Source organism: Populus nigra, chromosome 1 (genome assembly GCF_951802175.1).
Source record: "Populus nigra chromosome 1, ddPopNigr1.1, whole genome shotgun sequence".
Taxonomy (NCBI): Eukaryota; Viridiplantae; Streptophyta; class Magnoliopsida; order Malpighiales; family Salicaceae; genus Populus; species Populus nigra.
In genome coordinates this window covers 44085532-44100004 of record NC_084852.1, presented here as the reverse complement: position 1 = coordinate 44100004, position 14473 = coordinate 44085532, and the positions used below count along the sequence as shown (strand labels likewise).

Genomic DNA, 14473 nt, shown 5'->3' with positions numbered 1-14473 from the left:
TGAATCCATAGCAGCCGTCTATACAAAAGAAAAGTTCTATGTTGTAAAGAAAAATTTGAAGGTCATTTTTACTTGTTTTGAAAATCAAATAATATTTTTTTTATACTTGTATATGTCAAAAGTGCTTTAACAAAATGATTTTGAGATTAAAAATTAAAAAAACCACATCAAAATAATGTTTTTGGTATACTTCATACTTTTGACATTAAACATCATCATAAATCATGATTATGATAGTTGTTTCAAATGTATTTTACCATTCATACATTAAAATGTTTTGAAGTATAATTCAAAAAATAAAAAGTTTTATTATTTAACTTGGATGATGTGATTGAGATTTTTTTATGTTTTTTTTATTAAATATAACGATTATATTCTAGATTTCATAATTAGATTTAATGAGAAATTTTAAATAATAAAGAAGTAATTTGTTATAATTTTTATTAACAAAAAAATTAAAAGAGAAGGAGATTTTACTTTATTCACTAAAATAAAATATTATTTATTGTAATAGTTTTTTAAAATCTATATATATATATTTTAATTTCACTCTTAAATATTAGATTTATTGGAGATTGAATTTCATAATTATTTTTCAATTTATTTTTTATAAAATTATTATAATCTCATGATCTACTGTGAGTTTGATGGGAATTCGATGGATTCAATTTTTTTTCATTTTTTTAATTGACCTTTTAGTTTTTTTTAATCTATATTTTTTTTTCAATTTCATCCTCAAACATTAAATTTATTGGGGATTGAACTTCATAATTATTTTTCAATTTACTTTTTATGATGTTATTACAGCCTCGTGATCTAGACTGCGAGTTTGATGGGAATTCAACCAACTTATTTTTTTTTATTTTTCTAATTGACTTTTTTTTTCTCAATTTCATTATTCATTGTTGGATTAATTAATTAGATTTTGTGATTTGTTTTTGTTTGGTTTGATTCATCTCAATATTTATAAAAAAAATATCATTTTGAATATTTATTTTGAGTTAAACTATATTTTTATTGGTTATCCGAGTTACTTTTAAACTTGTCATGTTAACCAGATCATATTGGATCAATTCCTATACGGTTTAAAAAAAAAATTAATAAATATTTTTTTCAACAATACCTATATATATTTTTTATATTAAAAAAAATATTGATTTAACCAACAACACAATGTAGGATAATGATATTGGCTTACTCTAAATCATGTTTATTTAATTTAAATTTAATATTTTTTTTAATAAGTTGCTTGCTCTATGTGTTACTAATTCGGACGTGAATCGGGATGACTTGCAAAAGCACAAAAGCCCAATCCATATGGAGTGACATTTGGGCCTTTACTGTCAACCAACCAAGGGATTATCATAACATCATCTCCATCTTCTTTAACATGGAACTCCAAGATTCTGAAATGCTCAAAACTGACACGCATAAACCTATCATCAACTACTTCATATCAGTAACTACTACTAGTTTTTCACATAGATATAGAAGGCAGGAGGGTGACGAAAGATGATGTTAACAATGGCTTTGCAACTTTACCAAATGCCCCTTACACGCTCATTATCTTCTTCTTCTTCTTCTTCACATTCCCATTCACTCTTCTTTCAATCCCACCAATACACACCTTCTTTGAATGAGCGACTGACAACAAGACTGGCTAGTATTTTTCTCTACCATAATGCTTTGAGAAGGAGAAAGACTGGTAATTTGTTGGTTGGTAAAGAAGACATAGAATTGAGTGTCCAAGATCAAGAAGAAGACCAGGAAGAGGAAGAAGAGGAAGAAGAAGCACTACCCCCTAGCCCTCAAGACCTCCAATATGTTCAAGATATCAAAAGGGTCGCTTTTCATTTCCCCTCACCATTTTCTCTTTCTCGTTTCTTTTAAATTTTAAAGAATACCATGTTTCTTATTAATTGATTATATCTGTGTCTTTTGACTAGGTGTTGGAGCTTCTAAGGAAAAACAGAGACATGATATTTAGTGAGGTATTTTTTATTTCTTTGTTATTCAATTCACTTCATTTCATTTCATGTTCACTGTTCTTGCAGCTGAATATTGTACTACAAATTAGCTCAATATTTGTGTTTCTTTATTATTAAATTCACTTTGATCTCAATTACTCATCCAAATATTTTAGGTTAAGTTGACAGTAATGATTGAGGACCCAAGAGAAGTTGAGAGAAGGAGACTGCTTGGTATTGATGATGCTGATACCCCAACCAGAGATGACTTGGCTGAAGCTCTAGAACAAGTAAATCCCTCCCTTTATAACTAATAATCACCGCTGCTGCTTATTCATTTCTTGTGAAGTTAACTTTAGAATTAAAATGTGCTTGGACCTAATACCCCATTGAGATTCAATTGTGCTATATATTTGACAGCACTGAGGTTACTATTAGTCAATTTTTGCCAAGGCTAGCTGGAGATTTGAAGGAAGTTATTTTTCTGGCTAGTGTAATGCATTACCGTAACTAAAGAATGAGACAGTGTGTTAAGTATTGGGAAAGTAGAGGGTGATAAGTTAAGTTTTCTCCCATGAACTGATGTGCATAGATTTGGTTTTAAAATCTGCATTCCCTTACACATAAGCAAAGACATCCAAGAACACCGTGTTTTGCAGATACTTAGTTGCTAATTTGGTATAGAAGAGGATAAATAAGCTGGAATTGAAATTAATCATCTGACCACCTATAACATAACGTTTCAATGAGTTGATCAAGTATCTCCAATCTTCTCAACTTAGTTAGTAGCAGATGGGAGTTTTTTTGACAGATATCCATCCCTGATCTTTTAAGTGCTGAAACTTTGCAATGTCAAATTTCTCCAAAATCCATAATGATAGTTGCTGCTTCAAGCATTTGCACTTCAAGAAAGTTAGCTCACCTGCCCCAGTAGAGAATTTGAAAACATTCTCTTTATATTCATAAGGTGTGAACAATATTATTTCATTCTTTCTAATATTTGATCCTTTATTTACTAGGTGAATGAAGGCAAAATCCCAAAAAATCGGGAGGCACTTCAAATGCTAGCTGAGGAGATGATAAATTGGCCTAATTTGGAGGTAAACTTGTGGTTTAGTCTATGCTCATTGTTGATAATAGGGGTGCTATGGTTTTGACTTCTTCTGGTCTCCTGATTTTCATCAATATTTAAATTTTCAGAAATCATCTGTACTTGTAAATTTACTTATAGATAATTCCCTTCTTTAGGTGAAGGTTAGATGTAAACATAGGCTAGGATGAACATTAGCTATGATCCTGTCCCTTTGCGATATGATTTCCGAGATAATGTGATATTTTCTGTGCTTAAAGCAAAACATTTTTAAGCACTTTGGGTGAGAGATTAGCCCAGAGAATGCAAGTTTGTGACTGCAGTTCAAGCATTTATTCCATGTATGGTCACATAAAAGGAAAGCATAAAAAACCAATTACTTAAAAGACTAAGATAGTTCGGCGATGCACCCAAAGACATTCGAATGGGAGTTGGAATTCAGAACGAGCTGGGAAGTGATAAATGAGATAGGCTGTTGTGAGCAAGGTATGAGACAAGAAACAAAAGGAGCAGGTTTGGTGAAGGTGGGATCATTCTCAACGAGGAGGTGATCGTGTTTTTCAAGCATTCACTGTGTTGAGGTATGCAAGAAGTGATGTGCAATGCAACATAAGGAGAAAAGATTAGGGTTTTCTGTGTTCAATTTGCCAGAATAGACAGAAGTCAGAGAAGGGTGAAAGAATCACTATGCAAGGTTGTCTAAGTTGGATATAAAGAGTTATTAAAGCAAATATTTTCTTTGAATGATCAGCAAAAGGCACATAGCATTGAAAACTATGAATAGATTGAAGCGGAGCCGCAACCCTACTACATCAGTATGCCGTGTTCTAGTTTAAGTGAGTTGAGTTATATCACTTCCATGTTGACAGTCCTGTGCAACAAAGTCACGTCACCTCTGATAAGAGCATGCTGCAGGTTACGAGTAATGAACCTCATATTTACTTAATTCTGTGTGTAAAAGTAGCTAGAAAACAAATCTACTTTGTAAGGTTCAAGACTAGGTAGTTGAAACTAAGTATGCAATAACATGATCCCTTGATATTCAAATCATAATCTATCAAGGACTAATAGGCATAGTCTTGACCACATAATTTTGACACATTGTAAAGGAAACTTTATCCCGCTAACTGGGATAATTTTCACCTTGCATGAATAAGTCAACTTATTAAAATTAGCCAATTTAACCTAGAGTTCAACCCAGAATTGAAAAGAAATATATCCATAAGCATGCAACTCCACTGAATTCAACTCAAATTAATTGTCAGAGTTCCAAGTTTGCTACATGGGTCCCTTTTTTTACTTTACTATTCTGTTTTAAGCCAAAATTCTGTGAATGGTTGCAGTTCTAAACACCTGAATCATTTGTGTATCAAATCAGCCATGAAATTAATTGTCATTTTCCTTTTCCTCAATCCTTGTTTATACAATGACGTGTTCCTTAACTTGTATAAGGGGTCTGCATTTTTTCACGGCAAAATCATTTTAATAGATCCTCCCTTAACTTGTATTTAGTGATTACCACCTCCACCTTATTTGTGGCCTTGCTGAATATTTGTTTATACAATGACGTGTTCCTTGAATAGGTTGAAGCAACCAAGACAAAGCCAAGCAAATCCCTTTATGCAAAAGCCACTGACACTGGCATAAATCCTAAAGAGGCTGCAAGGAGACTGAAAATTGATTGGGACTCAGCTGCTGAAATTGAGGATGCTGATATGAATGATGAAACTGACGTACCCCCAGTTGTGGTTTGTTCACTTTCTGTTTAGTTTAATGTGTATTTCATTTAAGGGTGGTCTGTTTGTGTGTTTTTCTAAAAACAGTAGTCTGGCTGCTTCTCACGAGCTTGCTGTCCATGTGGTGCCAATACTCCTGCAAACATGGATACAACTAGCTCTTAAAATTTTATACTCATGAAACATTTGTTGTGGAAAATACTGACTCTCTCACAGTTGAAAGGCACTGTTAAATATGTTTTGGTTTCTTATAAAGGCTTATTGATTTTCTAACCTCATACATGGAAAGCAGAAAAGAAATAATATGATTTAAATAGTAATACTTTTTGTTTTAATTGCTGATTGATATTCTGTGCAATCTTTAACATGACTACAATATTTGTTGAAAAACACAAACCATGTACTATCTGCCTCGTTCATTTAATCTGCATGCTGGTTGTAGTGGTGTCTTTGTGAGGGCAGGATAAAACAATCAGCTATTGAAAATTGAAAATTGAAAATTGAAAATTGACTTGTCTAATTTGAGGTTGTAACTCTTTTGCAGGGTTATGGAGCGCTATACTTGGTCACAGGTTTTCCAATCATCATTGGTATTGCAGTAGTATTAATCTTATTTTATAATTCTCTCCAGTAGAGATTTTTGTCCTACCTTTTAACTTAAAATGTATCATATGCATTCAAACAATGTGAATACCACATGATTATGCAATTACAATATATTTTAATTAATTGACCTTGCTTGAGCTAGTATGATAAAAAGTTTCTGATGAATGCCTCTTTGCAACTCCCTAATGATCTTCCTTTGTTGTGTTTTGTGAATGAAGAAAATGAAAAATATATTACATTTTATAATGAGCGCTATACTTGGTCACAGGTTTTCCAATCATCATTGGTATTGCAGTAGTATTAATCTTATTTTATAATTCTCTCCAGTAGAGATTTTTGTCCTACCTTTTAACTTAAAATGTATCATATGCATTCAAACAATGTGAATACCACATGATTATGCAATTACAATATATTTTAATTAATTGACCTTGCTTGAGCTAGTATGATAAAAAGTTTCTGATGAATGCCTCTTTGCAACTCCCTAATGATCTTCCTTTGTTGTGTTTTGTGAATGAAGAAAATGAAAAATATATTACAACAATTTCTTGCAACTTCCAGGCTGAAATTAAAGAGTTGGTGTCATGTCCTTGTTGGTGATCTTTTATGGTTGGCCATGCGATACTTTTTAGTTTTTGATGCCCAAAAAACATGAAGTCTTTTAGTATTGCTTATTGGCTTAAGCCTCATCGTATGTCTTGCATGCTTGTTATGTGATTTTATTTGTTGATGCAAGCACATCAAACAGTGGTTTCTCTGGTGCTTGGGGGGCACTTATTTTCGAGTCATGCTGGGGACAAACTAGATTCTAGCTAGTGTCGATTAGTGCTACTCTTATTAGACCATAATTATTGCAGGGAAGTCAGCTCTCATAAGAATATAATATAAACTAAATTATTCTGAAGCTAGCAGATGATACATTGATAGATGACAAAGAACTTGCAATATTATATAACTATGCCATTTTTTATACGGGCGAGTAGGGAAAAACATGGAAATCACTACTCATTGACACTTATGACATGCTGCCCACGTCCTCACTTTGCCATATTCCTCCTCTTGTTCTTATAAGTAGTTTAATCTCTCATTTTATTCTCAAAGCTAGTTTGTGCCCTTAAACACCATGGTCCCAGCTTCAGATATTGTCCTTACCACTTCAAATAATGGAACTCGCGAAACACTTGAAATCTCTGATGATCTGGACTTCTGTATGAGTACTGCTGAACATTTCCATGAGTTAAAATTGGCTATTGAAGAATCTAAAAAGTTGGTCAGAAAGGAGAGTATGCAAAAGGAAAAGCAGATTTCAGTGGATCCAATATCGTTGAGAGAATCATCAAGGAGAGAATCTAGCTTCAATTTCATGCTGCCGCTAGTTTCAACTACTCCACCTCCAGACCTGCTACCACCTGTACTGCCTTCAAAATCCCAGCTTATAACCTGCAGCCTCCCCAGCTCTGCCTGCTCATCTCCTTCGATCAGCTTCACCATGTTGAAGAAGAAATGGAAAAACGAAAGCCAAGCATCTCCCCGCCAAATTGATAAAATGGCCAGTCGACATTCTTCAGCACATGCTCCCCTCGCTGCTCAACAAGAAATTCACTTGCGAAGGAGCAAGTCTTGTGCAGAAGGAAGGACAGCTGCACCGGCTGATGAACTTGATCTTTGGTTCACCAGACCAAATGCTTGCAAATCCAATAACAGACCTCATGGACATTTCAAAACTGAGGCTAGCAAAGAAGATCTCATAACTGGTGAAAAGATGGATTCCATTGATGATGGATTTAAATGCGGTGTGCTATGCTTGTACCTCCCAGGCTTCGCAAAGGGAAAACCAGTGAGACCAAAAAAGGAAGAAGTAAAAGTAGATTTGGGAAATGTAATATCCAGGACAGTTTCTCTGGAAAAATTTGAATGTGGTTCATGGGCTTCATCGGCCATCATAAATGACCATGAAGATGACTCCATGAATCTTTACTTTGATTTGCCAATGGAGTTGATCCAAACTAGTTCCAATGATGCAACTTCACCGGTTGCTGCCGCCTTCATCTTCGACAAGGATCGAAAAGGAGTTCTCAAAAGTTGTTCAACAAGAGCAGCGCCCAGGAAATCCCATGAATCTTTTCGCCATGTTCGGTTTTCAACATCATCTTCCACATCGCACCCTACCTCGCCAGCTTCTTGCATTACACCTCGCTTGCAAAAGGCTAGGGAGGACTTCAATGCTTTCTTAGAAGCACAGGGTGCATGAAATTTCTGCTAACTTCCTTTTCTTCTAGCATCGTGTTCTTCTGTTTGTTGCAATTGTGCAGTTTTGGATGACAAATTTTACCGAGTCTGATGCATCCTTCATTTTCCAGCCATATTCTGGGGATAAGCGAGAGAGGGTTGAACAATATAATTGTACGAGAATTTTGCCATTTCTTTTTCTTCATCTGTTTCATGTATTGGGTTGATAGAATGGTCTTCATGAGGTTGCTGTCAAATTAATTCTAGTGACCAATGAACCACCATGCAAATTTTCAGCATCTATCGATGGGTGAGATTTTGCACTTGGGAAGATTGAAAATCCGTTCAATTACCATGAGAGATCGAGTTGCTATAAGAAAGTGAACTGCCATGTTTCGTTGCTCCTATTCCTCTAAAATGCCATAACCTTGCCCGACACCAAAGATAAGAACAGAAAGATTAAAAAAAAAACTGTTCAAGCTATATTTAACAATACATCTGTTCAAAATTCATTTAGGCATTATCTTTCAGAATTACAAGAGCAGAAAAGGTCACTTTCAGTCACTTGACCAGCCTAGTCTAATACTGGCCATAATGATGAGTTCATGGTTGATTATATTCCTAAAATTTGTAGTAACTTTACCCTGTTAACACATTAATAGTTTCCTGTTTTCCTCAGATCAGGGAGTTTGGTGTCGTGCAACCTGTCATGCTTGTGTCTAGTTGCTTTAGTTAATCAGCATTGCTAAATTCTTCAACATTTGGGTATTCGATGATATTGATACATATGATATCTAGTTAATTAGTATCTCTAGGTCTGCAGTCCTATGACATGCCATTTTCAAAGGAACAGGTGGATCAGAAAATACTCCTGTAGAAATTTGATCAAAAATAAATTTGTTTGCAGCTTCAGTGTAGTGCTCCCCATCCCAAACTACCCGTACCGAGGGGGTATCACATGAACCCACTGTTTTTTGGGTACCGTTTATTGCAATGGTTGCTCCACATACAGCACCGCTGCTATAGTTATACAGGTTGCCATAGCCACAGCATGCTACAAGTGGAAGCTCAAATCCTGCAGTTTGCAAAGAAACCACATCAAATACATCTGGAAGACCAAAAGTCACAAATATAATATGTTGAATGAATAAGAGAAAATGATCGTATCCTGCTACGGTGATCGATGAAAGTAATTCTCAACGCGATTTAAGTGCAGTATAAGGTTTAAATACCATATGTTTTCGGCTCGCTGAACAAAGCATACTTCAGAGAATAAACATCTACGTATGTGAATAAAGCTGTTGGAAAATCTCTCCTGAGTTGAAAAACACTTTCCTTCAACTTGTGATTAAAGTATTGAGCTACTTCATTGTAAGGCTTAGCGCAACCTGCAACATCTTTCTCTGCTGTGGGAAATCCAACTAAAATGTAGCCGAGACAACCAATTGGTCCGGTGTTATGAATCCAGAATGATCTAGCTCCCAAATGGTATATTTTCTGCATCCACATACATCAACAAGACTCCACTCTTTTTAGCTACTGAAATTCTAAGAGACTCAGAGGGGTGAACCATATACATGCTATGTATAAATATTTACACTGAAATTGTTCTCGCATTCAATGTCTAGAGGAGGAAAAAGGAGCGGAATCGAGTTGCATACCTCAACATTTGTTGAAAATGCATTAATCATATCAGGGACAGATGCATTCACTTCCTCAACAGACATACTAAAAAATCCAGCCCCGAGATCATTTTGACCAATATCAAATGTGTATAAAGCTTTTTCAAAATATTCTTCACGGGGCATCAACCTGGCAAAAATTCCTCCTACAGAACCAAATTGTGCCAATTTAAGGTTAATTAGTTAATCGAGCATCATCTTGAAAACACGAAACCAATAAACTATGTTATAAGGGATACCTCCTTCCCTGATCAACTGTGACCTGGCTTTGAATTGCAAGAATTGCTCATACTGTACTCCAAGGTAGAAAGGACTGTATTCACCATTTGGCATAATACTAGTTGGTAAGGTAATGGTGGATGATGAAGTGGCAAAGTTTGCTCCATGAGTGAAGTTCGTCCCCAGAGAATTCAAATATGCACTCAGATACGGAAGATCAAGACTGTTTGCTAAAAAAAACACGGTTTTTTCAAGCTATTTAAATAAAAATAATAACTGGGAAAACCTCTCAATCTACTCCTAAACCTATCCACTCATTTTCAATTGAGTTCCAGATTTATGAATTTTATCAAATTCAATCTGAAATATTTCAAAATATTCTCAATCAAGCATTTTGTTAATATTCATCAATTTTTCTTCAAACTGATGTCATTTCAGCACATAACTATGCATACTAGAAAAAAAAAATGTTAGTAGTGTTCATTATTTTTTCTGACAAATTTTCTTCAAATCGACACCATTTTTATGGATAAAACATGTATATTAGGCTTAAACTATTAAAAAAAATTGATAAAAGAACGCAATTGAAAGAAAATTCATGAATTATAATCTCAAGATTCCAAAATCAGTGACCGCTACACAACTAAAGCTGCAAATTAACTTGTATTGGTATATTTCTTTCATAAAACATACTTAACATTTAATTTTTTAACATGCTCACCTTGAAACTATGAATCTATACTTTGGATTTTCCGAAGTTAAAAAAGAAAGACTTACAAATAAAATCTATAATAAGCCTTCCATCACAGTATCTCCCTGCTGGCATGTGAAAGTATGTCTCTCCATTGGGAAAGTTAGGGGGGGTGAAAGAAGCTGCCAATCCACCGGTATCGGAGTTGGAGTCACCAAAGTTAAAGATTGCTGGGAACTCACAGTTTTCGAAATCAAAGATGGTGGCGGAAGTTGCAAAAGGCATGGAAAAGGAGAGAAGAGTTATAAGATAGATTGTAGTTCGAGGAATAAATTCCATGCTGGAAGTGAAAATTAGCTCTCTGTACGTGAAGCAAAGTTAGGTCCAAATCGCAAAAGGTAATGCTTTTGGCTCTCAGGTCAGACCAGGCCTCCGACAAACGCCACAAAATAAAAAAATAAAAACCCTCCATGACGAAATCGATGACGATGTTTTTGCTATTGTTTGATGCTTCCACAAGAACATTTTATATGATGTGGTTTCTACCATTAGCAAAACCTTGAAAAAAGAGACGTCGAATAATTAATAAGAGACATAATCGTGGGCTCTGAGTGCGAGGCTAGACAGTAGTTAGATCTTGACGAGCGTTGGGCCGGAAGCCACTTGAAGATTGAAAGTATTTCATATTTACTAGGCAGAGGCCTGGGCTGCGTCGCTGTTTACTAGAAAAGGACCCTGAGGCCCTAACCCAAAGGGCTTTAAAGCCTGATAGCCAATTTTGAGGGTTCTTGTTAGAGATCGTAGGCCCGGCCCAGAGCCAGCAGAACATTATGATTTTTATTTCTCTCAAGCACAACACAATAACGATGCAAGGCGTGTAAATCTACATTTTAATCCCTCAATTTTATTTTTTTAAGTTTGATCCCTTATGGTTTTGAGTGTTTGTTTAGGTTCCGGAGTTTATTTGTTTTTCATTTCAATCCTTATAACTTGAAAGAGAAGAGAGAAAGTTATGAAAATTTTGGTCGAGATAAAAAACTTTTGGATGGTCAAATTCTGGCCATCAATAACTTTGATTTGGTATTCGTATATTCATCTTTAAGAGTGGAACTTAATGGAAGTATTTTTTTTTCTTTATGCATACAAAAATATATATATATAGAGATTCGACTTCAAAAAAATTTTCTGCTTGTTTTGATTTTGTGTTTTTAAGTCAAATAAAATGTGTTTTGTTGGCGGGATCACGGTTATATTGGTACATGAAGTGTGTGTGTTTTTTTTTTAATTATTTTTAAATAAAATAATTTATATTTATCTTTAAATAATTATCTAATTATGTCATTCTTTTTAAATAATATTAGCATCCTTCATGTGATATCAACAATTTATTTCTTAGTAAGTATATATGAACATGATATGCATAAATTTATAAATATATGAAATAACTATTTTTAAAGTTTTTTTATATAATTTTCTCAATATTAGATTTTAATGTTTTTTAAATATATGCTCTTTAAAATTATCAATTCATTATTTCTTTAATTAAAAGTTGCTTTTAAGATTATTATAAACTTAAAAAAAAACATAAATTATGAAAAAAAAATATTTTGGCAACAAAAATCCCACATAGGGAAACATGATTTGATTAAAGAAATACATTTTTAGACTTATTTCAAAAAGTTAGATTTTTTTTATATTGATTTTAGTTGCTTACAATTTATATCTAATAAACAACATAGCTAAAGAGACATATTTTTTAAAAAAAAAAACACACTGGTAAAAAACAATTATACTAGCAATTAAATGTTTTCTACAAAATCTAAATTATTATATTTGTGATGAAAATCATATTTAATTCCGTGTAGTTAAATAAAAGAAAATTTGAATATGCATCCCATGTCATGAAATTAAATATTATTATGTGCATATGTTTTTTTAATTTTGTTGCTTAATCTGAAATAATTTTCTCATTTCATTAAACATTCCCATCAAAATTTTAATTTCCAATTAAAATCTTGACAAGACAAGAAAACATGTTTACAATATCAACACACTCTTCTCTCATGTAAATAAATAAATAAATAAACTAGAAATCAAAGTCATGACTATAATCGGTGTCGCCGACGTCACGCTTCAAAAAGATCTTTTTGGTGAGTTTTTAATATATTATATGCATGAATAATTAATATATATACATAGCAACCTTAATATATTAAATACATCGTTTAAGGTATTGAACTACACGGCAACCGTAACCATGACTGCTATTTAAAACCATCCTCCAGTTCCACGCCCGTCTGACATGGACACTCCATCCCTCACGTGATATAATGAAAATAACAATGTTACGTCACCGTCTCTCGTTTATGTAATTAGTTGTGATGGATTCTCGTGTCCGATGTTACTGAATCCGTATTCTTTTCATAAACCGGAAAAAAAAAAATCAAACAAGAAAATAAAAAGAGCTAAGCAATTTATTGTTTCAATTACGTGACACTCGCACATAATTGCATTGTGGATTCAAATGGTGCTTTTTTTTTCCATATATATATCTTAATTTGATCATTTCGCGTTTCTTTTTTTTAATATTAATTTGTTTAGATAGATTCAATGTAAGGTTCTCACGGAGTTAAAAAAAAAATTCTCACTATTAAATTGTAGCTTAATTTTTTAAAAATTTGTTCAGAATCTTTATTTTTCAAAAGATTGAAATAAAAGGGACTAAAAATTAAATTAAGAAAACAAAAAAGGGGAAAAGAAAATAAAGCTAGTGTGGAAATCAAGTGGAGGAGAGAGAAGAAAAAAGAAATAAAAAGATGAAGAATTGGTCATCATAGCTCTATCGTCACAACCCGCTACATTGGAAAGCAGTTGACGCGGGCGAAAACAATATAAAAAAGACAGCAAATACATGCAACACAAAATTCTATGGGATAAGATCACCACATAAAAAATTTTAATTCAAAATTTTGTTACTCCATATTTTCTCTTTAAGTAATTTGTATATCTAAGAGATTTAAAAAACTTTAAATAAACTCAAAAATTAACCTACACAAATTAGGAAATCTGAAAATAAAGGAAAAGTAATAGAACTTATACACAAACTAGGAAAAACAAAATTATTAAGTATAATATTTAATCTCGTAAACTAAATAGAAAGAATTAAAAATAATTAAGGAAAACTATATTTTTTAAAAAACAAAACCTCTTGCATTAGTTAATCCGGATATCCAATGAAGGCTCTCAAAACCCTTTTCTTTATTCATTTGGGATGTCACAGTTCAAAAACGTGATATTTAACTAAACATTATGGTTGTGAGCCATGACATCAATTATCATTTTATCTCAATTGCAACATTAGTTAGTAAACCGTTTTGAGAAACGAAGAAAATAATCTGATCATTTTGGCTACTGTTTACTTTTGGAGAATTTTGGTGTGTTGAGAGTAAAAAAATTTATAAAATCATAGTTTTTGTTATTCTGAAATTTAATTTACTTTATGATTCTTAGAAAGTTAAAAATTTTATAATTTTAACGAAACCTGCAAAATCCACAATAAAATCATAGTTTTTCTCCTATACAAGAATTATACCTAAAATTTTATCCCGCTTAAAAAAACCTACAAAAACCACAATCAACACGTCCAATGATACTTAAAGACTAGGATGAGTTTGCCTTTTGGTTGTTTCAAGGACAAAATAAAAAGATTTTGTAGAGGTTTTTTAGATAGATTGTGAGGGGTGATGTTTGGTTTTAGAGAGAGAAAGAGGTCGTATAATTTGTGTTTTTCTATTAGAGATGCGTTTAAATTTTAATTAATGTTAGGCTTTAAAAGCGTGACATCTTAAGCAAATGATCTTCAGAAGCACGACATTAAGTAAATGTCGTGCTTCAGAACTGCGACATCTATCTTATCGCGCTTTTGAAGCATGTAAGCTAGCTTGTTATATTTTTTAATAGTGATATTTACTAAATGTCGTTATGTTACTCTTTTAAAACGTGATAATATAAAATTATATTATTTCACGAAATCTTTTTAAAACGGTACTATTTTGTTAAAGTATATTTTTTTGTTTATTATGCTATTTTTTTAAAAAATAAAAAACCAATTTTGACTGTTGATGTTGACGAGTTATCGTTGCTTGGCTAATGTACACTAGGAAACCATTGCACCAATTGATTTATAATGTCCAAACTACTCTGAATGTTATCTAAATATTCTTGAGATTTGTGGCAAGCAGAAGCTGTAACCC

At 33.0% G+C, this 14473-nt stretch overlaps 3 protein-coding genes across 3 annotated transcripts; 2 read left to right on the top strand and 1 right to left on the bottom strand.

Annotated features, from left to right (window-relative positions):
• The first annotated feature begins 1377 nt into the window (after positions 1–1377).
• Positions 1378–5522, top strand: LOC133680192 (ycf3-interacting protein 1, chloroplastic). Its single transcript, XM_062103006.1, has 6 exons — positions 1378–1842; positions 1947–1991; positions 2144–2257; positions 2987–3067; positions 4641–4805; positions 5338–5522. The coding sequence occupies exons 1-6, from the start codon at positions 1513–1515 to the stop codon at positions 5425–5427; spliced, it is 825 nt and encodes a 274-aa protein (XP_061958990.1). The 5' UTR covers positions 1378–1512; the 3' UTR covers positions 5428–5522.
• A 105-nt stretch (positions 5523–5627) lies between these two features.
• On the top strand, positions 5628–7867 carry LOC133680181 (uncharacterized). Its single transcript, XM_062102996.1, has one exon. It carries the CDS (start codon positions 6523–6525, stop codon positions 7648–7650), a length of 1128 nt encoding a protein of 375 aa, XP_061958980.1. The 5' UTR covers positions 5628–6522; the 3' UTR covers positions 7651–7867.
• Positions 7868–8355: 488 nt separating this feature from the next.
• On the bottom strand, positions 8356–10760 carry LOC133680171 (esterase-like). Its single transcript, XM_062102989.1, has 5 exons — positions 10307–10760; positions 9550–9759; positions 9290–9456; positions 8861–9125; positions 8356–8703 (listed from the first exon to the last, which is right to left on the bottom strand). Exons 1-5 carry the CDS (start codon positions 10557–10559, stop codon positions 8423–8425), a joined length of 1176 nt encoding a protein of 391 aa, XP_061958973.1. The 5' UTR covers positions 10560–10760; the 3' UTR covers positions 8356–8422.
• Between the last annotated feature and the right edge of the window lie 3713 nt (positions 10761–14473).